Source organism: Monodelphis domestica, chromosome 2 (genome assembly GCF_027887165.1).
Source record: "Monodelphis domestica isolate mMonDom1 chromosome 2, mMonDom1.pri, whole genome shotgun sequence".
Classification (NCBI taxonomy): domain Eukaryota; kingdom Metazoa; phylum Chordata; class Mammalia; order Didelphimorphia; family Didelphidae; genus Monodelphis; species Monodelphis domestica.
The window spans coordinates 203,672,596-203,698,007 of NC_077228.1; the positions used below are offsets into that span (position 1 = coordinate 203,672,596).

At 47.3% G+C, this 25,412-nt stretch overlaps 1 protein-coding gene across 4 annotated transcripts; it reads right to left on the minus strand.

Moving 5' to 3' along the window:
* Positions 1-1,774: 1,774 nt before the first annotated feature.
* On the minus strand, positions 1,775-20,738 carry ITGA2B (integrin subunit alpha 2b). 4 transcript variants are annotated; one of them, XM_007482435.3, is made up of 30 exons: positions 18,288-20,731; positions 17,486-17,607; positions 17,219-17,316; positions 16,815-16,977; positions 16,545-16,594; positions 16,299-16,344; positions 15,851-15,979; positions 15,623-15,670; positions 15,421-15,464; positions 15,067-15,120; positions 14,793-14,845; positions 14,422-14,630; positions 14,150-14,332; positions 13,309-13,354; positions 12,381-12,485; positions 12,228-12,283; positions 11,970-12,121; positions 11,042-11,167; positions 10,816-10,883; positions 9,812-9,959; positions 9,572-9,664; positions 9,400-9,479; positions 8,772-8,852; positions 8,498-8,627; positions 8,202-8,354; positions 7,475-7,594; positions 5,884-5,997; positions 5,619-5,720; positions 5,354-5,473; positions 1,775-2,078 (listed from the first exon to the last, which is right to left on the minus strand). In XM_007482435.3, exons 1-30 carry the CDS (start codon positions 18,473-18,475, stop codon positions 2,025-2,027), a joined length of 3,135 nt encoding a protein of 1,044 aa, XP_007482497.2. In that variant the 5' UTR covers positions 18,476-20,731; the 3' UTR covers positions 1,775-2,024. The 4 variants fall into 4 exon arrangements, with proteins under 4 accessions (XP_007482497.2, XP_007482499.2, XP_007482498.2 ...); XM_007482437.3 differs by lacking the exon at positions 5,354-5,473 and having other exon boundaries at positions 18,288-20,735; XM_007482436.3 differs by lacking the exon at positions 5,884-5,997 and having other exon boundaries at positions 18,288-20,734.
* Positions 20,739-25,412: the final 4,674 nt, after the last annotated feature.

Sequence of the window (25,412 nt, forward strand, 5' to 3'; positions counted from 1 at the left end):
ACAGCTAATAAGTGTTTAAGGCCCCATTTGAACCCAGGACCTATCATCTCTGGGTATGGCTCTCAATCTACTGAGTCATTTAGCTGCCCTGAGAACATTTTTCCCCCCATAGGAATATTGACAGCTTGATTTCTTCTCCAGAAGAATTTTTTTTCCCCATGGTTAAATGATTCACATTCTCATTTTCCCCTCTTCCCTTTCCCCTCCCAGACTTTATAAGCAATTTCATTGGGTTATACATATATTATCACTTAAATCCCATTTCCATATTATTCATTTTTGTAACAGAGTAATCTTTTAAAACCAAAACCCCAAATCATATACCCAGATAAACAAGTGACAAATCATATATTTTCACCTGCATTCCTACTCCAACAATTCTTTCTCTGGAGGCGGAGAGCATTCTTTGTCATAAGTCTCTCAGAATTGTCCTGGATTATTGTACTGTGTTTAGTAGCAAAGTCTATCCCATTTGATCCTCCCACAATGTCTCACTTTCTGTGTACAATGGTCTCCTGGTTCTGCTTATTTCACTCTGCATCAGTTCATGGAGGTCTTTCTAGTTCTTGTAAAAATCAAGCAGTTCATCTAGAAGGCATTTTTTAAGATTTACAAAGTAATTTCCTCATAAAATCTTGAGATAGGGAGTGCAAATATTTCCATTTTGGAGAAGAGAAAGCAGAAATGATTAACCTAGAGTCCCAGATCTAGTCTTTGCACAAGAACAGGAATCTCTCCTGACACCAAGTCCAGCATTCTGTCCATAATATCCAATTCTTTGGGCAAGATCTCTTGAGCAGCCAGGAGTCCATCTAGAATCCAGCCCACACCTTTCTGTCCACTATTAGGAGACTGCCAGATGCTGTGCTGATGCAAAGATCTCCCCATCACACATCTTTCCCAAGCAGCACATGCCTCCCCTCACCTTCTTTTCTAAACATTTCCTTTCTCTCCCATTCAGTACTTTCTGCTTATCTCAGCTCATTCTTGGCTTTAGCCTTCCATTAGCACCCGCGAATATTTACCTTGTGCCTGAGGCAAAGGGATTTACTGCCTAACTCACTCCTAAACCTTCCCATTGCTCTTATACCCGAGATTCCATCCTCATCTCAATGCCCCACTTCACTGCTGTGAAGATCATCCAACAAACTTATCACCTCTCTCTCCAATTCCACCCCCTTCCCATCCTCCCCCTACTTCCCATCCCTCTCCACCTTCTCCCTCCCTCCCGTCTCTCTCCCCTTTGGGGTAGCTAGGTAGATAAAGTACAGGTCTGGTATTAGGAAGACATCTTTCCAAGTTCAAATCTGGCCTCAGACCCTGGGCAAGTCATATAACCCTATTTGCCTCAGTTTCCTCACCTGTCAAATTAGTCGGAGAAGGAAATGACAAAACACTCCAGTATCTCTGCCCAGCAAAACCCAAATGCCACCCCCACCTTCCAATTCCACTTTCTCATTCTTGATTTCTTCAGTTCTCTTTCATACATTCCCCCCCCCCCACCATCATTTTCTAATTCCTCACCACTCTCATCCAGATGCCTGGGGTTGAGGCTGAATGAGGACTTACTAGTGACTGGAGGCAAAATAACAAAATTAAAAAAATAATAAACTCACAAAGGGATACACTCCCCACCTTTTCTCCATGCCCAATCCCTCTATTCCAAGCACCACACTGTAGAAATGCCAGTTCCAAGGGGGATCCAGAGCCCTCTCTGAGCCAAGTCCTTCCCAAAGCCTTCCTCCCCAATCGCAGAAGACAGAACCATATAGAATTAGGCATCAGATTCATTTATTAGGGTCCATTTTTCTGGGAATTATGACAGAATCAAAAGATCCATGCTCAGGGAGGGCAGCAAGAGAAGCCTGGATTTGGGAGGGCTTGTCTGGCCAGGCTCAGCCCTGCCTGGCTGCCTTCCTTCCCCCACCCTCCACACACACCAAGAGGGATAAGAGGCAGGTGGAGGGCAGCGGGCAGCAAACCCAACTGTAAAGTATGAAGGAGGGAGGAGAGGAAGTATTCGTCTACTCATCTTCATCTTCTTCTAGGGGTGGGCGATTCCTTTTGAAGAAGCCAACCTGGAAAAGGGGGTGGGAGAACAGAATCATAGAATATTCGAGCTCAGGGACCAGCTATTCCAACATAAAGCATTTTATAGAGGAAAATGACCCAGAGAGGGGCCAATTCAGAGTGAAATCAAGAACTTGGGCCTATGGCTCATGGATTTAAAGCTGGAAGAGACCTGATAGGCCATCCAGTACAATAGCTGTCTCATTGGTTAAGGGAGACAATTGAGGCTCAAAGGAAGAGAGATGACCCACTCAAAGTCTTAGCAAAGGTGAAACTCAAACCCAGGACTAGTCCTCCTGCTCTCTCTCTCAAGGAGAGTGGCACATACATAAGAGAATATAGATTCTAGCTAGGCCCATGGTCTAGTCTCCCCTTTAAGATTGGGATCTCTCTAGGGCTGTTTTCTTTGATGTAGCGAATGTCTACAGTCTTCCTTCTCTCTTCCCTTATCTTCTGTCTTATCTAAATTATTGTTACTGAGTCATTTCAATTGTATCTGATGCTTTGTGATCCCATTTGGGGATTTCTTGGCATTTTCTTCTCCACCTCATTTGATAGATGAGGAAACAGAGTTAAGTGACTTGCTCAGGATTATACAGCTAGGAAGTGTCTGAGGCTAGATTTGAACTCAGGTCTTTCTAGCTCCAGGCCCAGCATTTTATCCACTGTGCCATGTAGGTGCTCCTTTACCTTGGTCTTAGAATTGAGACCAAGTATTGGATCCAAGGCAGAAGAGCAATATAGACTAGGCAATGAGGGTTAAGTGACTTGCCCAGGGTCACACAGCTGGGAAGCATCTTAAGCCACCATTGAACCCAGGACCTCCTATCTCCAGACCTGACTCTCCACTGAGTCATCTAGCTGCCCCAAAAGTTTGACTTAAAGCACCAATCCAAGATTTTAAATATAGGATAAACAACTGAAGAAGTAGAAATGGGGAGAGTATGTGCCCCAATTACTCTCTTAATTCTGCCTCCACCACTTCTCCCACCCACCCATGCCCTACCTTATCCTCAGAAAAACTGAGAAACAGGCCAAAATTGCCTTTGTCCACCTATACTTTTCCTTTTTAATTAATTCCAAATCAACAATCAACAAGCATATAGTTAGCATTTACTATGTGCCAGACATTGTAGGGATACAAATAAAATTGAAAGCAGTTCCTGCCCTCGAGGAGTTTCTATTTATTTCTTCTCCCTAGGTTTTGGGGATACCACTGTCTCCTCATTCCCTCACCTATCTGACTACTCTTCTCAGTCTCATTCTCTGTCTGTCTCTCTTTTTTAAACCCTCACCTTCTACCTTAGAATTGATTCTCAGTATAAGCAAGGGCTAGACAATTGGGGTTAAGAGACTTGCCCAGGGTCACAGAGCTGGATGATCCATATTGAACCCAGGACTTGGGATCTCTAGGGTTGGAACTCTATCCACTGAACCACCTAGTTGCTCCTCCAACTTCCCTATTAATGTCAAGGATGCTACCATTCTTCCAGTTACCCAAACTAGGGTAGATAGCAAAAAATAAAATAAAATAAAATAAATAGATAAGGTAGATAAACTAGGTGCTATCTTCAACTTCCCATTCTCACGCACATCCAATTCATCGTCAAACTCTGTTGTTTTTATCTTTAAATCATCTCTTAAATTTGCTTCTCTTTTTCCTTCTGAGGCTGCCGCCATCTTGGTGCTCACCACCTTATGAATGGATGACCACAGTAACTGCTATCAAAATGATCTTCCCAAAGGGCAGACCATGGTACCCCCAATAGACTCTAGTGGCTAATGACTCCCTGATACTCTGCAGAGGACACAGAATTATCTGTTTGGCTTTGAAGCCCTTCATAACCTGCCCCTCTCTCCTTTCCAGTCTTATATCCTATCTTGTGTCTCAGGGACTCTGGCCTTCAACAAGACACTCCCGCTGCTAACTGGGTATTTTCCTTGGCTCTTCCCCATGTTTCCACTTCTCATCTCTGCCTCTGGCTTCTTTCAAGTCCCAGCTAGAGATCCTACCTTCTACAGGAAAACTTTCCCAATCCTCCCCCCACCCCATAATATTTTATTGTGTTTCCCCCAGTTACATGTAGAAATAATTTTTAACATTCATTTTCTACCACTTTGTGATGATCCAACTTCTCTTTTTGTCCTCCTCCCTCCCTAGACAGCAAGTACTTCAACCCCCTAAATTCTAGGGCCTTCCTTCTGTCGATGATTTCTATTTTATCCTGAATATAGCTTCTCTGTAACTAGTTATTTGCACAGTATCTCCCCCATTAGACTGTGAGATCCTTTGAAAGCAAAGATTGTCTTGTTTTTCTTTGTAGCTACAATACTTGGCACGTAGTAGGTACTTAATAAATGCTAACTGGGAGGGAGGCAGCTAGGTGGCTTAATAGAAAGCCAGACCTGGAGATGGGAGGTTCTGGGTTCAAATATGGTCTCAGATGTTTCCTAGCTGTGTGACCCTGGGCAAGTCATTTAACCCCCATTGCTTGGCCCTTACTACTCTTCTGCCTTGGAACCAATACTCAGTATAGATTCTAAGACAGAAAGTAAGGATTTTTTAAAAAAGTTAATTGGCTGACTTAAATTTTCCAACAATTCTCTCACCCTTTCAAGTGCAAGATGTTCTCCAAGTGGTCCAATGCTCCTCACTCTCACCCACCCAGTTAGCTGTCCACACACATGTATTATAATCCCTTACTGGATGAATAATAGGGCAGCTAGGTGGCACAGTGGACAGAGTGCCAGGCTTAGAGACAGGAAGACTCCTCTTCCTGGGTTCAAATCTGGCCTCGGATACTTTCCAGCAGTATGACCCTGGGCAAGTCACTTAACCCTTGTTGACTCAGTTTCCTCAGCTATAAAATGACCTGGAGAAGGAAATGGCAAACCATTCCAGTCTCTTTGCCAAGAAAACCCCAAATAGGTCCAAAGAATCAGACATGACTGAATGACAACAATAACGGTGACTAATCAAGGAAAGCAAAGAAAGATAAAGTCAGACTCATTCATTCCAAGGAAGGTGTTCGTGACTTGCTGCACCTGCGGCCCTCTCTACTCCCTCTCCAGACACCTGGGGGACTTCAGAGGGAGCAGAGAGCCCGCTAGGAGAGCACAGCGCTCATTTCGAAGGCATGAACCTAGGGCACAGCACTCTCAGCAAGTGGGAAGTCTTCTGGGACAACGGACCTTCTCGGGCCCCATCACACCACACGAGCGGTGGCTGCTCACTCCCACAATAGCCAAGCCAAGCCAGCGGGATATTCTCGCCCCTCCTTACCTTCCACATTACAAGGATGAGCAAGGCCAGCAGAAGGAGGCCACATATCACGCCCACGGCCACCCACCAGGTGGGAATCTCCCTTTCTTCCAGAGATACCTGAAGCAGCTTGGTCTCCACCTGGGAGGACGCCCCCATCCCATTTCAGAAACAGGCCCCCATGGGGCAATGACCCGGGGTCCCCGGAGCCGCGGTTTGCCCTTTACTCCCCATCGGGGTAACATCCCCATCCCTTCAAGCTACAATTCCACCCTCCTGAACCAACCACGACATTTCCATGAGGCAGGCTCTCAGCAGGCACATCGTAAGGCAGCCCAGAGACGTTGAACCAGGCTTTCGACTGCAGGACAAACTGGTCCAGCGACCTCTGGGGTGGGAAGGTCAAGGAAGAAAGGGAAGGGAAGGAAATACCGTTACTCGGCAGAATCTGCGCACGCCCACCTGTCTCCACACACAACTAGGTTCTGTGTCTCCCCAGGCTGCCAGCAGCTAGGGCTGGGCTCCGCTCTGCTGGCTCCCACCCTCGGTACCTCAAGGAGCCCAGGCATCCATAGAATGGTGGATATGGTGACCATGACCCGCTGGCCTCGCTCCATCTGCTTCAGCTCACACGACACCGAGGTGCAGTGCCACGTGCTGCAGTTCTGCAGGGGACATCACCGCGCCATCCCATCACCCTCTGCGGCTACCCTCCGGCTCTCTCCTTCCCTCCACTCCCAGACTCACTCTTTTCCTCCCTCAGCACGCAGAAAATGAGGAGCTTCATCACTTTCCATAAGCTTGGTGTGTATATATGTCCTTTTAAAGTTTGCCAGGCCCTCCACGCACATTATTGCACTTGAACTTCACAACATTCCCATAAGTTAATGCTATTATTATTCTCATTATACAGATAAACACTAAGGTTAAGAAAATGTTAAGGAAAAGTGACTTTGGGGGCAGCTAAGAGGCTCAGTGAATTGAGAGCCAGGCCTGGAGGTGGGACATCCTGGGTTCAAATGTGACCTCAGACACTTCCCAGCTGTGTGACCCTGGGCAAGTCACTTGACCCCCATTGCCTAGCCCTGACCTCTCTTCTGCCTTAGAACTAATACACAATATTGATTCCAGAACGGAAGGTAAGGGTTAAAAAAAAAGAAGTGACTTGCTCAGGGTCACATCGAAAATGTCAGAGGTAGACTTTGTACTCAATTCTGGATTTCAAGCCCAGAAGTCTATCCATGATGCCCTTACACACTCACGTGCATATATAGGCACACATACCACATAGAGAGACACGCATACATACAAACAGATGCACACATGTACATCTGCACTGAAAGGCCTACGTAGTCGGGAGGGCCCTGACGGCCCCTTGAGGGCAGGTACAATCTTGAGCATCTTTGTGTCTTTCACAGTGCCTTACAAAGGAAATATTTTCACAGGTCAAAGAACTCAGGTAGAAGGGACCTTAAAGTTCATCTATTCCACGCCATTAGGGAAGCTTAGGTAGTAATAGGTAGTAGAGAGAGCGCCGAGCCTGGAGTCAGAAAGACCTCAGTTTAAGTCTGGCTTCTGACACTTCCTAGCTGTGTGATCCCGGACGAGTCACTTAACCCTGTGGGCCTTATTTTCCTCATCTGTCAAGTAAGCTGGAGAAGGAAATGGTAAACCACTCCAGTATCTTTGCCCAAAAAGTCCCAAACGGGGTCTCCAAAGGTTGGACATGAATGAAACAACTGGACAGCAATATTCCAACCCACTGGTTTTACAGACAATGAAACTGAGGCCTGGAGAGATGGGATTTGACCAAGATCACACAGATAGTAAGGAACAGAGGCTAGATTTGAATCTAGGTCCTTGGACATCCAATCCAGAATCCTTAATAAGTATTTATGGGTCCCTTTCTCCATTCCCATAGCCCTCAAGGCTTCCATGGGGAAGCCATGTACTATCTGTGTACAGACTCCATATCCAACAGAGGGTCATCATTAGACCCTTGGGGGAAAGGCTGCTTTTAAGGGATGAAACCTACTTGAGGGAGTCAGATGCTTGGATGGATAAAAGGGAGCTGAACAAGGGGTTTCCTCCCTAGGTGGCCCTTGTCCCCCCTGAAGGGTACGGGATACGCTGCATACACACCAGGAGTTTGGGTTCTTGGAGCCCCCCTAGATGTTCTGGAGCAAGAGCTTCCCTCTTCTCTCGTTCATGCTGGAACTGGGGAGTAGAGCTGGGAGCAGGGGACGGTGGCCCAACCTTCAGCTGCAGAGATAAAAGCAGAGCTGTCCTCAGATTCTACGTACGGAACAGGCTTTCTAACCTCCGTCAGCAGGAATGCTTCCGTCTCCCCTCTCACGCTGGAGACCCAGAAGGTCTCCAAGCTGGAGCATCTGACATCCCCCGGACACCCGAATGCTGCCCCCCTCCCCTTTCCCTACTTAAATTCCAGGGATGTTTTCTGTCTCTCTCCCCAAACCTCCCTCCTGCCCCTTGGATTGGCTGTTGGGTTGTAGAGGTGGAGGATGTCCCATTCAGAAGTTGGGAATTCTGGGACAGCTAGCCTGGCTCTCCTTCCCCTCCCTTTCCCTATCTTTCCTCTTTTCCCCTTCCTTGAACTTCTTTCTTTTTCATTTCATTTTATTTTTGAAAAGTATTTGTCCATGTTTGCATGATTCATGCCCTTTCCCTCCCCGCTCCAGAGCCGATAAGCACTTCCACTGGGTTGTACGAATGTCTTGGCTTTCTTTCGGCTGGACCCTGGGGCTTCCTTAGCCACAGCGACCTGCTCCAACCTCTTCCCCAGCAGTTCCCTTCTCCAGCCTCCCGTTCAACGCCTCTCTGCCCAGCCCTGCCACCCTGGCCGACTTACATTGAAGGGATTGGGCGGAGGCTGAGCAGAGCACTGGAGGCCCCCTTGGGCCTGAACCTCCAGCACGTAGAGCACGTCATCAAACAGGGACTGGCTAGGGAAGTCTATCCAAAGCTGAAGTCCAGTCACCGTCCCTGGACCCTGGTTGTGGAGCTTGGGGGGGAGGGAGCAAGGGAGTCAAGCATGGAGCACCCCCTCCCTCCCTGACATGGGGCACACGAGGCAAGGGCCTGATCACCCACACATCCTTTTCTCCAGCCCACTCCCTACCCGCGCCCTGCCCAGCTGCTCCACACCTCAAATGCATGCTCCACCTTGGCGGCGTCCTCGATCTTGAAGTTGACGTCCTCTACATTTCTTGAGTATTCACCCGCCAGGGTCCCCTCATGGAGTGGAGCGAGCACCAAGGACGCGGGGAAGGAGTTCCTGACAAGCACCAGAGCCCCACTGGGCTGAGCCCCTCCTTCTTCTATGTGCCCGTCCTTCCCTTGCCATTGCATGCCCTCCCCACTTCAGCAGCGGTCCCTTCCCTTCAGAGCCCCGGCCTTCCTGCAGCCTCAGCCCCCTCACCCAAAAAGCTCCACGTGGGCTTTGGCCCTGATGGGGACTTCTAGTCGCAGGGCTTCGCTGTTGGAATTTTGACTGTTCTTGCTGTTGAGAGAGAGGAAGAAAGGAGATGGAGGGGAGGGAGGGACGGAGGAGAGGCACCTCCGGCCAGGGGGCCGCCCTGGGGCATCACCCAGCTCTGCGGGATAAGTGAACTCCCTTGGGACACATCTGGCTTCCTGGAGGGCATGGACGTACTTGCACTACAGCCTGCCAAAATGGATTTAAACTTTGATGCCCAAGAGACAGACTTGGTGCTGAGAACAAAGGGAGTGCATCTTTCCTTGGAGGACTGCTGATGAGCCTTCTTGCCTGGGAGCTGGGAAGACCAAGGGATGAGGCAGGACGGCAGAGGAAGGAGCCCTGGAGTTTGGAGAGCTGAGTTCGAGTCCTGCCTGTGTGACCTGATGTCCCGTACTCTCTGACACCCGCCTCCTCACCTGCAAAATGAGGGCCCTGGCCCAGGTGGGCTCTAAAGCCCCTTCTGGCCCTATGGCCTAGGGCTCCTGGAAGTCCTTTCTAGATGAGCCTAGGAGGCCTGCTCCATGGGGGGATGAAGGCATAGACGCTCAGGAGAGGGAAACCTCAATACCTCTTAATCTGCAGCACGAAGGAGACGCTGTGGCCAGCTCCCTCCAGGTTTCCCACACTCACCAGCATCAGGATTCTCATCTGGAAAGGCAAGAAAGGCGAGATGCTTTAGGCTGGCTTCTGGCCCGACCAGTGGCGCCTGGTCTCCCTTCCCTTCTGTAGCCGCCCCTTACCCTGGTATTCTTCTTCATGGGGTTGCCCAATTCACACAGCACTATCTGACTCTCGTTCTCTTTCTTCTGGATACAAAGTAGTTTCTCAAAGTTCTGCGCAGGGGAGACAGGGAGACATCAAATAGCCCCCAATACTAGAATAATAACTATTTTCCAAACCCACCCCAGAATGGACTCCAAGTGAGCTGTGGTGCTCGAGGGCAGAAGGAGCCCCAAATGCCCCCCCTCAGCCAGCCTCACCTTGACGTCACTCAGCGCCTGCATGAAATGGGCACCCGGGGGAAGGTGCACTGCCAGCTCGGCCTCATAGGCGCCCTCCCCCTCATTGGAGGCGTTCACGCGCAGCTCCAGCACGTTGTCTGCCCTAATGAGGAGCGGAGAACCTTTCCTAAAGGGAGCACAGAGAGAGGAAAGCTGGGGCAGGAGCCAGGCAAGGGCTGACACAATCACAGAGATGCGGTGGGGCGGGAGGGAGGACGTGGAGACGGGGCCACTGGGGAGGTGAGGAGAGGAAGGGGGCAACCGGCTGGCTCAGGGGTTAGAAAGCCAGGCCTAGAGAGGGGAGGTTCTAGGTTCAAATCTGGCCGCAGATAGGTCTTAGCTACGTGACCCTGGACAAGCTTAGCCCTCACCCCTCTTCTGCCTCGGAGTCAATACTTAATACTGATTCTAAGACAGAAGGTAAGGATTTTTTAAAAAAGAGCATAGATAAAAATGCTCTCCACCTCCAGAGAAAGAACTCTTAGAGTAGAAATGCACATGAAAGCATATGATTTTTCACTTACCTGTTTGGGTTTATGTTTTGGGGCTTTGGTTTTATAAGTTTGCTCCCTTACAAAAATGAATAATATGGAAATATGTTTTGCATGATAATATACGTAGAACCTAGATTGAATTACTTGCCAGCTCCAGGAGAGGGAAGGGAAGAAGGGAGAGACACAGTTTGGATCATATAACTAAGAAAAACTTTTGTGGAAATTTGTTATTTCATGTAATTGGTGAAAAAAAAATTTTCAGGGGGGACAGGGAAGATGGAAGGAGATAGGAGATCTCAAAAGCATAGCTCAGAGCCGGAAGCCTTGCATGTTCGCTTCCAAGCCCGTATTCATCGAACTGAATTCTCATCTTACAGAAGAGGAAGGCCAGAGAGGTTCAAGTGATTCATCCCAGATCACCAAGGAGTAAGGGGGCCAAGGCGGGCGAGAATATCAGATTCGGGATTGGGGGGCGGAGGGGCTGCTCACACGTTGGCACTGAGTTGTAACTGGGGCACACATACATCGTCTTCCCCACAGTCCAGTACGATGCGCGTCTGGGGGGAAAGTTGTTATATCAGGAGTTTGGGTCCAAGACCAAGTAATTTCCTCAGTCTCCTTCCTTTGTGTTACCCCCAACTTTAACTGGTCCCCTCAGCCTCATGTCCGCTTCTTCTCCAACATCCCCTTTCTCCTGGTCTGATCCTCCTCTTACCTGTTCCTGTACATGAGTGTCTCCATTCAGTACAAGGGGCAGGGGACCGCCAGCCCCCTCATTCTTGAGGGACACATTAAGGCTGAGCATGATGGGGCTCAGTTTGTCCCGGAATTCAGCCTCATCCTGGAGGTGAGATAATGGGAGTGGAGCGTCAAGAATTCCCTGCCCCAGTGGGGCAGCTGGGTAGCTCAGTGGCCTAGAGACTGGAGGTCCTGGGTTCAGATCTAGCCTCTGCCACTTCCCAGCTGTGTGACCCTGGGCAAGTCACTTGACCCCCACTGCCTAGCCCTGACCACTCTCCTGCCTTGGAGTCAATATAGAGTAATGATTCTAAGATGGAAGGTAAGGGTTTAAAAAAAAAAATTCCCCGCCCCTCCAATATCTTCCCCCTCCATCAGAGATTCTTCCAGTGCCAGACCTTCACCATGAAATTCCCACCTCTATTCTCCCTACCTCAACAAGTCCAGTCTCACTACAAGGAGCCATGGAGGCTGGGATAGAAAAGCTCAGGGACAGCGGTGGAAAAATTGGGAATAGGATATTAGATTTGTTTAGCTACCATTTATCGCTATTTGCAACAGTTTGACATCAACTGAAATTCCCTAGTGGGCATGGTGCAATGCCATTATAGAAGTGAAATATTTTCTTTTTTTCTTTTTAACCCTTACCTTCTGTCTTAGAATCAATTCTGTGTATTGGCTCCAAGGCAGAAGAGTGGTAAGGGCTAGGCAATGGGGGTCAAGTGACTTGCCCAGGGTCACACAGCTAGGAAGTGTCTGAGGCCAGATTTGAACCCAGGACCTCCCGTCTCTAGGCCTGGCTCTCCATCCACTGAGCCACCCAGCTGCCCCCAGAACTGAAATATTTTCTGATGATGCTCTTTAAGCTTCTGACACTGTCAACCCCAATCTTGCGCCCATCCTACCCGCAAGAAGGCCTCGATGCTGTGGCAGATAGGGGTATGTCCACTGCTTAGTTCTAATTCTGTAGTGGTGCTCGACTGCAGAGAGCCCAGCAGTAGCACCCGCCGACCCTGTCGTGGTTTCAGCCGGTCCAGCTGCAGCGCAGCGTTTATACCTGGGCACACAGGGGGAAGGGAAGGAAGATGAGCAAATACCACGGTAGGGAAGCTCATCGCCTGTGCCCAAACCCGTGCTCCCTAAAGCTGGGCAGTGACACTCACGAAGCTTCTCTGGGATTCTGTGCCCAGTGATGCTGATACACAACTGGATATTGAAACTGGAAGAGGAAAAGGGTCAATATCAGCGTCCTCAAGCCGAAGCTTAGCTGTCTCTCAAGGAGCCCGTTTCTGTCCTCCCTCCCTTCCCCTCCTCACCAGCTGACGGAAGCCCTGGTCTTTGGGAGGACGCAGTTCTTCACAGCTGGGTTCAGCACCTCTGGCACCAGTAATCGCACGGTGGCCCACACCACAGGCTGAGCCCTAGGGAAGATGCAGCAGGCTCATGCGCTTCCCTCCCCCACCTTAATCTGGCCCCTGTAGGGTCAGGGTTCACCCCCACAATCTGGAAAATCCCTGTAAAAGGTTTTGGCTCTCCCTTCATATTGGAGAAGTCTGAATTTGTTCTTTTTCTTTTATGGGCCGTTTACAGTAACTTCTTATAAAATTTGGATAAAGAATTTGGTCATAGGCTCTATGTGGGTCAATGTTAGGACATCTCTACATTGCTAGCCTTTGTGTGTCATCTGCTGGCTTTCACATTTTGGGGGGAGCAAGCTTTGACTTTTTACTTATTTTAACTTTAAAAAAGAAAATGTGCATCTTTATGGTATCAAAAGATGAAACATGTTGATCTTATATTTTACACATTTCTGAGTTTCTAAACTGTCTGCGTCATCTGCTGGCTTTTGTGTGCTGTCTGAGGCTTCTGCGAAATTCTCAACAAATTCCCGGCTAATTTCTTATGCTGATCAATACTGGAACCACGATGAGGAAAGTCATAATGTGGAAGGGACACCTATACAGACTTTTTTTAAACCCTTGCCTTCCATCTTAGAATCAGTACTGTGTATTGGCTCCAAGGCAGAAGAGTGGTAAGGGCGAGACAATGGGGGGTTAAGTGACTTGCCCAGGGTCACACAGCTGGGAAGTGTCTGAGGCTACATTTAAACCCAGGACCTCCCATCTCAAGGCCTGGCTTTTAATCCACTGAACCACTTAGCTGCCTGCCCCGCCCCCCTCCATATATACTTGTAAAGGGGGTCACAGAGTTCTCTTAGGAAGACTGCTCCACACCAATGCTCACCTGTATACAGCCACTTGGTTGGCTCCAAATGCCCCCACCAGCAGGTCTGTAAGCACAGGAGGTAGAGTGAGAAATGAAAATGGAGGCTATGTTCTCCCCTACCTCATCAGTTTAGAAGCTATGGATTCTTCCTTGCTTATTCTTGTCCTCCTCCATGGGGAAAAAAAAATTTTTTTTAAACCCTCATTTTCTATCTTGGAGTCATTACTGAGTATTGGTCAAGTGACTTTCCCAGGGTCACACAGCTGGGAAGTGTCTAGGGCCAGATTTGAACCCAGGACCTCTTGTCTCTAGGTCTGGCTCTCAATCCACTGAGCTACCCAGCTGCCCCCTCCACCATGGAAATTTGGGCTAATAAAATTGAACATTTAGGGATCCTGATGAAGAAGTATCTGATCCTTTCAGCTTAGATGAAGGCAAGAGCCTAATGACCATGAAATGGTAGATCTAGGTGTGAGCACCAGGGCCAGCTAGTTGGTGAAGTGGACAGAGTGCTATGCCTGAAGTCAGAAAGACTCCCCATCAGTTCAAATTTGGCCTCAGAACTCACTAGCTGTGTGACCCTGGGCAAGTCTTATAACCCTGTTTGCCCCAGATCTAGGGAGGGACATGGCAAGCCACTCCGATATCCTTGCCAAGACAACCCTAAACGGTGTCACAAAGAGTTGGACATGACTGAAAATGACCGGGCAGGCGTAGGCACCGGGATAGAATGATTCCTAGATGCAGTGCTCCCTGGTATTGGGAGGCAGCGCTGGAGGAACTGCCCTATCTGTGTGAGGTCTGCCCCAAGAATGGCCACCCGGGATGAGAACGGGGGTAGCACGGTAGAGAGGCAGACCTGGATATCCGTTGGCGTCGATGTCAGTGGCCCCTTTCAGGGCAAAGCCGAAGCCAGAACCTCGGTGGAAAGGGCTCTCTAGAATCTGGGATGGGCGAGGGCCCAGACCTTCGTCCTGCCCCTGGAATATGAACACTCGGCCCTGTCCATCGGAGCCTCCAAACGGGGCCCCTACTGCTACGTCTGAGAAAGGAAAGAGAAGCAGCTAGGCCTTTTCATCCAGCACACTCAGAACCCAGGCCTCCTCTTCCTTCTTGTGCCTTTGACCTTACCGTTGTACCCGTCCTGGTCCAGATCACCAAGAGGAGCAATAGCCGAGCCAAAACGCCCATATAATTCCGTGCCAGTCAGATGCTTGGGGTTGCTCAGGGTGTGTGGGGTTCGCGATTGCAGGTAGATATAGACACGTCCTACTTCTGCCAACTTTCGGTTGGCTCTGTGCTCCATGAAGAGTGGGGCACCTACCAGGAGGTCATCTCTCCTGTTAAAGGGCGCGTATTGTCAGCCCAAAGAGGAGATTAGGACAGCATCCCTGGCAGGGGGCTCTGGGAAGGGTCTCATTTGGAGAGGCTAGACCTTTTGAAATGCCAGACACACTGCCCAATAGGACGCTTCCCCGCAGTGGGATTTCACCCCTCCTCACCCATCCCTGTTGATGTCAGTCACAGCCACTGTATGCCCAAAGTAGGATGCAACCTGTGGGGATATGTTATTATGTATGGGATATAGATTACATTCCAGGGTTTCCATCTCCTTTTCCAATTCAGAGCAATTCAAACAGTCCCCAGCCACCAGACACACCTCTGACATTGACAGTGGAGCAGTGGATAAGCAGGCACAGCCCCTCCCATCCTCCCACTGCCCTCTCCCACCGGCCCAAATCCCTCCTCCCCATCCGGGCTCCCTCTTCATCCAACCTGCTCTCCTTGAAGCAACTGCAGGAGGCTGTGGTTCTGGTAAAAAATTTCCACCTGTGGGGAAGTTGGGGGCCTCAGTTCCATTACAGACAGGGCTGGGTATTTGGGGGACCACCTAGAGGCCTGGCAGGAATTATGAAGGCTCCACGATGGGGAATCCAGCCAATCATAAGGGCTTTTCTTAACCACTGGCCCAATTAGGGGATGGTCTAGCAATAGAAAAGGAGATGAGAGGGAGAAGAGGAACTTGAGGAAAGGTCATTCTGGAGTTGTGGATTGAGAGGACTGAGGGAGGGGGGAACTGAACTGGGGGAGAGGAGAGATGGTGATGAAAATAGGAAGACTGGGACTCACCGCTCCAAGCGTTGTGCTCCAGTTGGGGACACCCAGTACATATTCTAGAGAATAAATAGCCCAGCCCCTGAGCAATTTGGGGATAACCTCTCATCCTGGGTTCCAAGGTGGGGGGGTCTATCTAGAACCCCTCCCCCATCTTAGGAGCTTGGAAATGCCTCCCTCTTCCCTGACCTCACTTGGTTGGGTGGATCTGCCTTACCTGTATCTTTAGGGTTTTCATTAAATTCTCCTACAGCCACTGAGTACCCTGTGGACAGGGAGCATTCAGTTACCTACCTATACCCCCTGTCCTCCACCCAGGTGGAAAGGACTAAAGGAAGGCGTGATAAGAAGAGGAGGGATTAGAATGAGTGTAGGCAAGATGATGGAAGCAGGGTTTATCCAGGCCATTAGCCATGGAGTGGGAAATATTGAAGGGCCTCATTACCCCTGTAGGCATCCCGGTACTCAGCCCTAAAGATGTCCCTGCTCAGACGCTGGGAGGAAACCGTCCAGAGGAGGGCGGATGGAGTGTAGCTGGACACGATGTCAGAAAGCTGAGCCCCGGCTATCAGACCTGGTGAGCCGGAATTGTTTTTTGTTTCAGATTAAAAGAATTGCATTTATTCATCCAACAAGTGTTTACTTAGGCGTTTTCTAAATGCTGGACACTGAGTCTGCTGCCAGTGAAGGCATTCCCTGCTGCACCACCGCCTGGGTCCCTGTCCTGTAGGGGTGGGGGGTGGATGGGGCATCAAGGGTTGGGGTGGCAGAATTCTGGGTTCCCATTCTAGTCACAGGGTGCCAAGGCCAGTGTCCTGACACCTGTCGCCCCTAGGGCACATAGGGGAAAACTTCAGAGTAATCCGAGGCTAGGAGAAGAGGAAGGACGGTACCTATGAAATAGTAGCCTCCAGGAGCCCCCAGGACCAGCTCTCCAGACTGAAAAGGAATCACAGAAGAGAAAAGGGAAGCCCTAGGCTGACAGACGAGTCCTGGCCCACCCCCGGCCCGCCCCAATTCAATAATTCAAATCAAAATATTTATTAAGGCCCTCGGATGGGCTAGGCACCCGTTGTGAATGGCTTCCCTCTCCTTCATTCTAATTTCCCTCGTCCTCAGCTCTGGTACCGCTCATTCACCTGGGTGATGGTGGAACTGAACCCTACTTCGCAGTAGCGCAAGTCTCGGCCTGGACGGGGTTAGGAAGAGAGAAGATGCCGAGAGCTGAGTTCGGTCAGTTATGCACCTGACCAGGAAACCCCGTCCAATCCCAAAGGGGTGGGACCAAGGAGAGGGGCGGGCCACTCTTAGGGCCCTCCTCTGAGGTGTGGCCGCTTCTGGGGAGAAGCCCATGGGAGGGGACTAGGTCCGGTCACGGGGTTTGAAGTTGGGCGAGGGCCATTGCTCACGATAGTTCTTCAAGTAGAGCTGGTTCATGGCATTCTCTCGGCACGGAGCGTACTCTATCCGACGGCCGCTCTTGGGCTGAGCCACATAACAGCTCCCGACGGGCGTCTGTCCGGCCTCCTCTGTCAGCTCTAGCGCGTTCCAGTGCTGCCAGGGAGCGCATGCCTGCCAGAAGGGATGAGGCGGTGCTCACAGACGCTCCGCAGCCCCCTCACCCTCGGGGCTCGTGGTGTGGCTCTCCCTTCCCGTCACCCTTGCCCACGTGACCCAGCGTTCACCCCGTGCCTCTTCCTTCCATTCTCCTGCACACTTGCCCAACCTGTGCCCAAGCTCTAGCTGTTCTGTGCCAGCCCAATCCACCTGCCTAGTTCCCAACCCTTCAGGACCATGCTTGCTCAGTGCCCACCACAATGTTGTCCTTCCAGCTGACAACAGATGCACCAAGGCCCTGTTTGGTCTTGAAGGTTTTGAAGGTGATGCGCCCCACCCTGCTGGTCTGATCCTCTGAAAGGGAGGGCAGAAGAGAGAAGCCAGATTGGAGGTAAGCGGTCACCCTTTCCCGTGGTCCTTCGGTCTGCCCGGCTCTCCTCCCATCAAAGGCCTCTCCTAGTGGAGTTACAGCACCTCCCCACAGCGTTCCCATCTCCTCCCCTTCCCAGGGCCCAAGACTCACTGAGATCAAAGGTCAGGGGGCTGCAGGAACTGCCCTGGGTTGCCCAGGGACACAGGAACACACCTCCAGTCTCCTCCCCCTGGGGGCCTACAGCCTGTGGGGCTCCTACCACAATGCCAATGCTGCAGGCAGAAAGGACCCCGAGCTGAGGTCATCTGGTCAGCATCACCCACGGAGTGGGCCCGGAAGATGAGGCTGATCAAACTTTGTGGAGAGATGCCGGGGCAGGGATTCATAGTAATTAATTTAAGAGTGGGTTTGAGTTCAGGGAAAATAAACCTTAGCATGGGATCTGAGCTGGGGAGAAGTGTAAGGACACAGTGGGACATCACAGCCTAGCCCTCAGAAGAAGAAAACCTTCAGGTCTGCCTTCAGTTCCTTTTCCTGCCCAGCCTCAATTCTCTTCAGGTACCTTTTCTTGCTGACCATAGTATGTCCCAGGGCTCCTTATGTATGGGCTCTTTCAGGCCAGAGACTGATGTTTTCCCACCTCCTAACACAAAACTTTATCTCTATCACTCTCAATCCTTTGGAAACGTCCAAAGGCTGCACAAAGGTCATCCAAACTCCTTCCCATAATAAGGGCTGAGTGTGGGGCTTCCCAAAGATAGCTAAATTTTAACAAAGAAAAACTTCATTCACACCTGGAAAGAATGAATGGTAGAAATTCAGGCTCTGGATTGGTGGGTGGACAATCTGAGGGATCCATGTATGGGGCTCCTATGGGCTGTCCATGTCCCTGTACTCAGTCTGATCTGCCCAGGGCCCTCACTCCACTAGTTTCCCATGGCCCATGACTCACCCTCCATAGCCATCCTGGTAGAAATCCAAAGCAAATCCAAAGTGGCTGCCATTGGGGCCAACGTAGAGGGTTGGCCATTTGGGATCCAGGTTCAGGGCCCAGGCAGGGAGAACACCACCAGGCCCCCAAAGCAGGGGTGTCCATCCCAAGAGCCACAGAGCAGGCAACGGGCACTTAGTTCTAGTCATCCTCCTTAAGCTGATGCCTTCTGAATGGAACTCTTTAAGATCAATTCTCCTTTTCTTCTACCCCACCCATGCTAACCTCAGGAAGTTGCTCCTTATCAAACTAGTTCTCAAAATAACTCATTGAATGACAAGAGATGAGACAAAAACCCCATACCACTGCCCACAGAGTGTGATGATTTAGGTGGGGAAAAGCATAGAGGGAATGAATGCATTGGGCTGGGATTCAGAACTCCAGAGTCCCTTGGCAGCTGTGGCATCCTATGGTCAGGGAGCAAGACTTAACCTTTTCCTTGATGAAGAAAATACTTATTTTCCTTTTCCCTTCCCCCAACCTCTCCCCTTGAAAGACAGATAAAACAGGGAAATATCAGGGGCAGCTGTTTCCTTGCTTCTTATTACCAATGACCACAGTCCTCCGGCTTCCTCTAAGGAAATGGGGTTGAGGTTCAAGTCTTGCTTAGTTGATTGGTCAAAGCAAATCATGAGCAACAGTGCCCAAGGCCCCTGGCCTTTGGCCTGCTCTGGCCACTCAGAAAACAGAAAGTTGAACCAGTGTGAAGAGTGGAAACAATGTGGAATGGGGGATGGAAAACTCTCCAGAGCAGGACATGAGAGTAAAGTCTGCCCCCCCCCCCCAAGTAAAAAAGTAAATGGAGCAGAAATGCTAATAGCCAAGGAAAGGATACCTACCTATCCCTCCTATATATTCCGATGCTTGATCCATCCATTGTGCCACCCACCTGGAATCCCAATTCTCTGGTTAAGATTTGTTCTGAATATTAGGCATGTGCTTTTCTCCTGGAAATTTTGTATATTTTGATGTTTGTTTCGGTTGTGGCCAACACTTCATGATCCCCTTTGGGCTTTCCTTGTCTTTTACAGATGAGGAAACTGAGTCAAACAATAATGTGACTTGCTCAGGGTCAAACAGCCACTAAGTGTCTGAGGGCAGATTTTAACTTGGGAAGATAAGCCTTCCTGGCTCTGAGCCCAGCACGCTATCCATGATATCACCTATATTTTCACTTTTTACCATCTGTTTTTGCTATATGCTTCCAATAAAATGTAGAGCTGCTTTAGGACAGACTCTATCTGAGATATATTAGGCACTCAGTAGAGTAAGCCTTTAGAATTCACCTCAAATACCATGTACTCCAGGAAGCATTGTGTAACCCAGAGCCCCCTTACTCACATCTCAGTTTACTGTTATGTAGCTGAGTGGTGCCAAAAGGCCCGCAGTCAAAAAGACTGGAGTACAAATCCTGCCTAGCCTTAATAGCTGTGTGACTTTGAGCAAGTCACTTAATTTTTGTCTGACTCACTCTCAACTGTAAAATGGGGATCATAATTGTACAAACTCCCCAGGATTGTTGTGATCAAATAAGTTATTTATAAAGTCCGTAGCAGTGCCCATATAGAGGCTGTTTTTTTTCCCTTTCCCCCCTTATTTATGTGCTTCATTTGAAACAAATAGTTCCTATCCCATACATGTGCTTATTTCATAATCATAATGATGTTCCACCAAGAATGTGTGAACCTTCAAGGTAGCAACCCTTTAAACATATACAACAAAGTTTGGCACATGTGTGGACTGTTAATAATGGGTTAGAATGATAAGTTTTGAATTTTATTCTTCCTCCTGTCCTATGTACTGCCTTCAAGATGTTTATATCTGATGTTTCCCACTTCCTTATTCTTCCCAATAATCCCCCAGTACACAAGTAGCTCAGTTGGTGTCTCCTTTGCTTCGGTTGAAGATGAAGTTCAATTCTATAAATGCTCTGGTGTTTATGTGCTCAGTAACGAAACTGGCATTATGACAGGTCCTGCCCTTAGAAAACTTAAACTCACAAAAATGCTAATATACAACAAGTATATGTGATGGGGGAGGGGGCAAATTAAGAAGAACACAAAATATTGAAAGTACTCAAAGATCAATGTAGAGTGGGTAAGTAAAGTAGAATTTGGGCTGGAAAGTATAGTGTTCAGATAGAAGCATTATTATTGGATTTCAGCAGTAATAGAAGGTAAAAACCTATACTTGAGTTAAAAAAACTCAACAGAAGAGGGGGAGATGTAGTTATAAAGTATTTTGTATGGGGCAAGTTCTTTAATCCCAATTACCTAGCCTTTACTGTTCTTCTGCCTTGAACTTGCAGTCCACTAAAACTCAGAGGTCTTTTTTAATATAAAGTATTCCTTTTTAAAATCCTTACCTTCTATATTGGAATACTAAACACTGGTTCCAGCACTGCCCTTGACTGCATATTTGTTACAAGGGTTTTATTTTCTTTTAAATTTTAAATGCTTCTTCAGATTGAACAAAAAATGATTTTTTTATTAAGATGAAAAATTTTTAATTAAATTAAAAAGAGCAGTTTCAATATAGGAATTGAATATATAAATGAAGCCAGAAGCCAGGTTGCAGTTTAGAAGAGGAGAAAAAGTAGAGAAACAAGAGTTTACATGAATTTTTGAAGGAATTGAGGTAAAAAATATAGGGGATAGTAAGGGATGGCAGGATCAAATGATACTTTTTTTTAAGGACCTGGATTTGTTTGTAGACAGCAGGGGAAGAACCAGTAGATGGGGAAGAGTTTAAAGATGACTGTGGAGAACAAACTGCTGGAGAAGGGAAAGGATAGGATCAAGAATACATTTTGGTTTTATCAAGCAGAAGGGCTTGTTTTTCAGACTACAGAAGATAGCAAAGGATTGCATGAGGTGAGAAGAGAAGAATTTCTCAGCAAATGGCCTCAAACTTTTTTGTTAGGTATGAAGTAAGATCCTAAGTTGTTGATGGTTGGAGGAGGGAGTGCTGTAACATATAGGAAGAAATGCTGGGAACAATCACTGTGGCAAGTGGAATTCAGCATCAGTTAGTGATGTAGGCTGACAGTGGGCACTGTGGTGTAGTAATGGGAATAGGACCCTCAAACTCTGAAATCTTGCATTTCTCACTAGTTAGCACTGGTTAAACGTCAACTTCAAAATCTGTGGTTTCAGCATTAGTCAAGCATGAATTATAGATTGTTCAATTATTCACTGTGTATTGGGCATCAGCTTTGTATTTGCTGTTTTTCAGTCTTATATCTAATATATATATATATATATATATATATATAAGTTCTTATATAAGAACTTATATTGTTCTTAGAAATAATTACCCATAGTGGTTCTCCAATGTACCACATTCCCATTCCCCATGTTCTCATTCTAAAAGGGCAGCGACCTCTACTGTGTTGACATGATGACAAGGTGGACAATGGAGGAACATGGAACCTGTGCACTGGGGACTCTGGCATTCCAGAAGAATCCCCCAATCTTGCACAGACTCATTTCCTATGGCAAAATCCCCTAAAACTGATCTCCAGCTGAGTATGGAAAGGGAGATACTAAGCTACCAGACCCCAATAAATATGCCAACCCTGATCCATAGGGTGTGGAAGCTCCACTCCTTGGAGGAAGCTGCCACTCTACAGCAGAACTGTTACTCCATACTATCAGCTCCAAAAAGGCTAACCTACTAGCCGTTGGGCTTGTCCTTCAGCTCTATGGCTACCTGATTAACCCCCAGACTATTCTACCAACTACTAGGCTATTATACCACCATAAACCACTTCTTCAAAGAAAGTTCTTTTATTTCTGGATTAAATGGAGTTTTGAGGGTCCTGTTCTTGGGGTGAGATCCTACTAAAACTAAACTTGCATGTATTTCTCCCACATCATTGAGAAAGGGTGCTTTGCTGCAATAAAGGCCACTAACAAATTTGTAGGAAATGAAAACTTATCCTAGCTCTGCTTCACATGTAGATAAAAAAAAAGCTGCAGATGGTGCTTGTGATCCAGGATTGGGGGTGGGGGGGGAGAATGTCATTAAATTGGCTCACCAAAGGGCTGAGACTGATAAGGAAGGTCAATGTATACAATGCAGGTGATGGCCTGGGAAAAAGTGAGGACAGAACAGGTTTGGAGTTAAAGGATACAGACAGAATGACAGATGGTCAGAAGAGAATGAGGGGTTCATAAACACAAAAGTGGAACATTCTTAGGTGATGGCAAGATGAAAGAAATGACTGAGTCTTGCTGAGGTGGAAAGGAGAAACAGGTCATGGAAACCAAGCCTGAAGTAGTGGAATGAGGGTGCCTGAGGAAACATCATTATGTATATTAAAGTCCCTTAGTATGAAGGAAGGGATTGGGTTGGAGAGAAGTCTGTGGGCCAGGCACTAAACTCATTGATTAGAGAGAAAGGTAATAGAGAACTAGAGGATCTAGAAAAGCAGATGCAATAGAAAGAAGTGGTAGTATCAAAAGATGATGAGATCAGTGTTGTAAATTTGGATCAATAAGAGGCTGCTGGGTAAAAGTGGTAGAAGAAATCTGCAAATAGAAGGAATCAAGAAATATTCCAACTCCCATGATGGTCAGGGGGTGAGGGTGGGGAAAGGACAAGGAGGTAAGAGATATAGTGCTGGCAAACACCTACTCCATAGTAGGAATGAGAAGGTATAGTCAAGCAGCTGCAGGTGGGACAGGGCTGTGCTGTTTTATCAGGAGATCCTTTGGAAGCCAGTTGATATTTATCCTTCCTTAACCACTTTTCTCTTATTCTCCTACCAAAACAGAAAACCTTCCCCTAAAGTCCCCAATTGAAAGGGATCTCTCTTAAAATATCTCAAGGCAAGGGCAAAGCCTGCATATCTTCTTTCATTGAAATATATTGCCTTAACATTTGCCTATTTTTACCCCCCCCCCTTTAAAAACCCTTACCTTCTGTCTTAGAATCAATACTGTATGGAGTAGTAAGGGCTAGGCAATAGGAGTTAAGTGACTTGCCCAAGGTCAGTGAGGAAGAGTCATATTTGAACCTAGGACTTCCCATCTCTGGGCTTGGCTCTCAATCCAATGAGTCACTCAGCTGTCCCCATATCCTCCATTTAAAGAGTAAAAAAGCTCCAAGGCAGAAAGGGCTAATTTCATATTTGTATTACCAGTATGCTTTGTACAGAATAAATAGCTTATTTATATCACAATAGTTCATACAGTATTTTGCATGGTTTTGATTCTCACAATCTTGTGAGGGAGATATAATTGATATTTTGCAGATGAACTTGAGGCCTGGAAAAACACAACTATTAAATGGCAGCATTGGGACTCAAACTCAATACTTTTTCATTTTATGTATAATGAGAAATCATCAAGCACTCACTACAGGATAAGAGCTGGGAAAAACAGAAAGACTGAGATAATCCCTGCTCTTAAGGACATATTCTAATTGGGGGTCAGTACACAAAACAAAATTCAGTTGGAGGGAAGATGGAAAGGCCTGGAAGTCTAAAGAGGGCAAATTAATGTCAAGGACTAGGGGCTCTTAACATGTTAAATGGCAGTGCCAAAGGGGTCTAGCAGGCACAGAGGTAGAACTCATGGGAAGGCCCAGAGGACCTCAGAATGAAGTGGCAGGGCACAGTAAGTTGGCTTGGAACAGAGTGATAACTCTTTCAAAGCCTAAAAGAGGAATGGGAAAGGAAGACAAGTGTTCTTGACAGTAGAGATGGTACTTGCTGCTGAACGTTTATGGAACTGGAGGTAGACAAAGCATTTGTTAGTTTCAAATGGGAGTAGGGTCAATGAGATTTAAGTTGAAGATACGATTTTTTGAATTCAGTTTGAGAAAAAATATCCTAATGATTAGAGCTATTCAACAACGGAATTGGTTTCCTGGATGGTGAATCATCCTCTACTGGCGATGTTCCAAGAAGAGACAGTATGATCATGTTTTCATGTTGCAAGGGAGTGGAGTTGATGAACCTAAGATTTAACTAGGGAATGAGAATAACAAAGTGCAAGGGTGTGGAGGGAATGAGCACCAGCACATGAAAAACAAACAAAAAAAACCTCTTCCCTTCTATAATCGTTATTAAGTATAGGTTCTAAGGCAAAAGAGCAAAAACATGTTAGCAAATTAAAGTTAAGTGACTTGCCCAGGGTCACAAAGCTAGAATGAGTGTGTGATTTAAACCCAGGTCCACTTGAATCCAAGCACACATTTGTTAATGAAGAATCAACTGACTAATGTAGAAGGATCTTGTTGAAATATAATGAGAAACTTAGATCTAAGAGGGGCCATATTTATAAAAGGTACAGAAAAAAATCAGACAGGGAAGTTTGAAGCTTATCTTGAGGGTAATTTGATTAAAATTGAAGATTAACTAGATAATGCTGTAAGTGGTCTAGAGGGAGCAAATAATGGGAGTTAGTGAGGTCAGCTATAATGCCATTGCAGTAATCAAAGCATGAATGGATTCAAGTGATCGAAGGGAGAATTGCAATACAGGGATAATACAAAACATCTGGAAGGAAAAACTAAAAGCATTCAGTTGGTGACTAGATCGAAGTTGTTAAGAGTCAAAGATGACTCCAAGGTTTTGAGTTTGCGACTGAAACAAATGTGATACCAGATATGATGTAATTTTAGGTATTTTACATCTGAGAATGTAATATTCTAAGAATAAGAATGGTATCACTTATTTCAACACAGTATGTTATTTTGAACACAGCAGGCAACAGAAAGGTTTGTTAACTAATGAAACCTAGTGGAAATAGGAATAGTGGTACTTCCTCAATTCATGATCTATCTTTTCCTCCACCATCTTTTTCCTTTCTCCTAACCCCTGACCACAACACATTTATAGCAGATTCAAGGCCTAGGCACACTAATCCCAAACTCTACTACAGCCTTCTCAACTATGAATTGGAGAAGTTCCCTTCTGATTAAAAGTAGAAGATGTGTACAAGAAAAAAAGCAGAATAAATAAAAACTCAAATTGTTCTTTTTCCAAACTATCCAACCTAAAATGAGGGAAAAGAAAAACTGGCCTCTTAGCTGGAATAAGCAGAAGGTAAAGGCATAAAACAAGCAGCAACATGAAAA

Bases quoted from the DNA above. Each gene is read 5' to 3' on its own strand.
- ITGA2B (XM_007482435.3), bottom strand. From the start codon at position 18,475: ATGACTAGAACTAAGTGCCCGTTGCCTGCTCTGTGGCTCTTGGGATGG. The intron at 11,168-11,969 runs GTAGGATGGGCG...TCTCACCTCCAG, and splicing joins GCATCGAGGCCTTCTTGCGG to GATGAGGCTGAATTCCGGGA. The intron at 7,595-8,201 runs GTAAGTCGGCCA...TTATCTCTGCAG, and splicing joins CTCCGCCCAATCCCTTCAAT to CTGAAGGTTGGGCCACCGTC.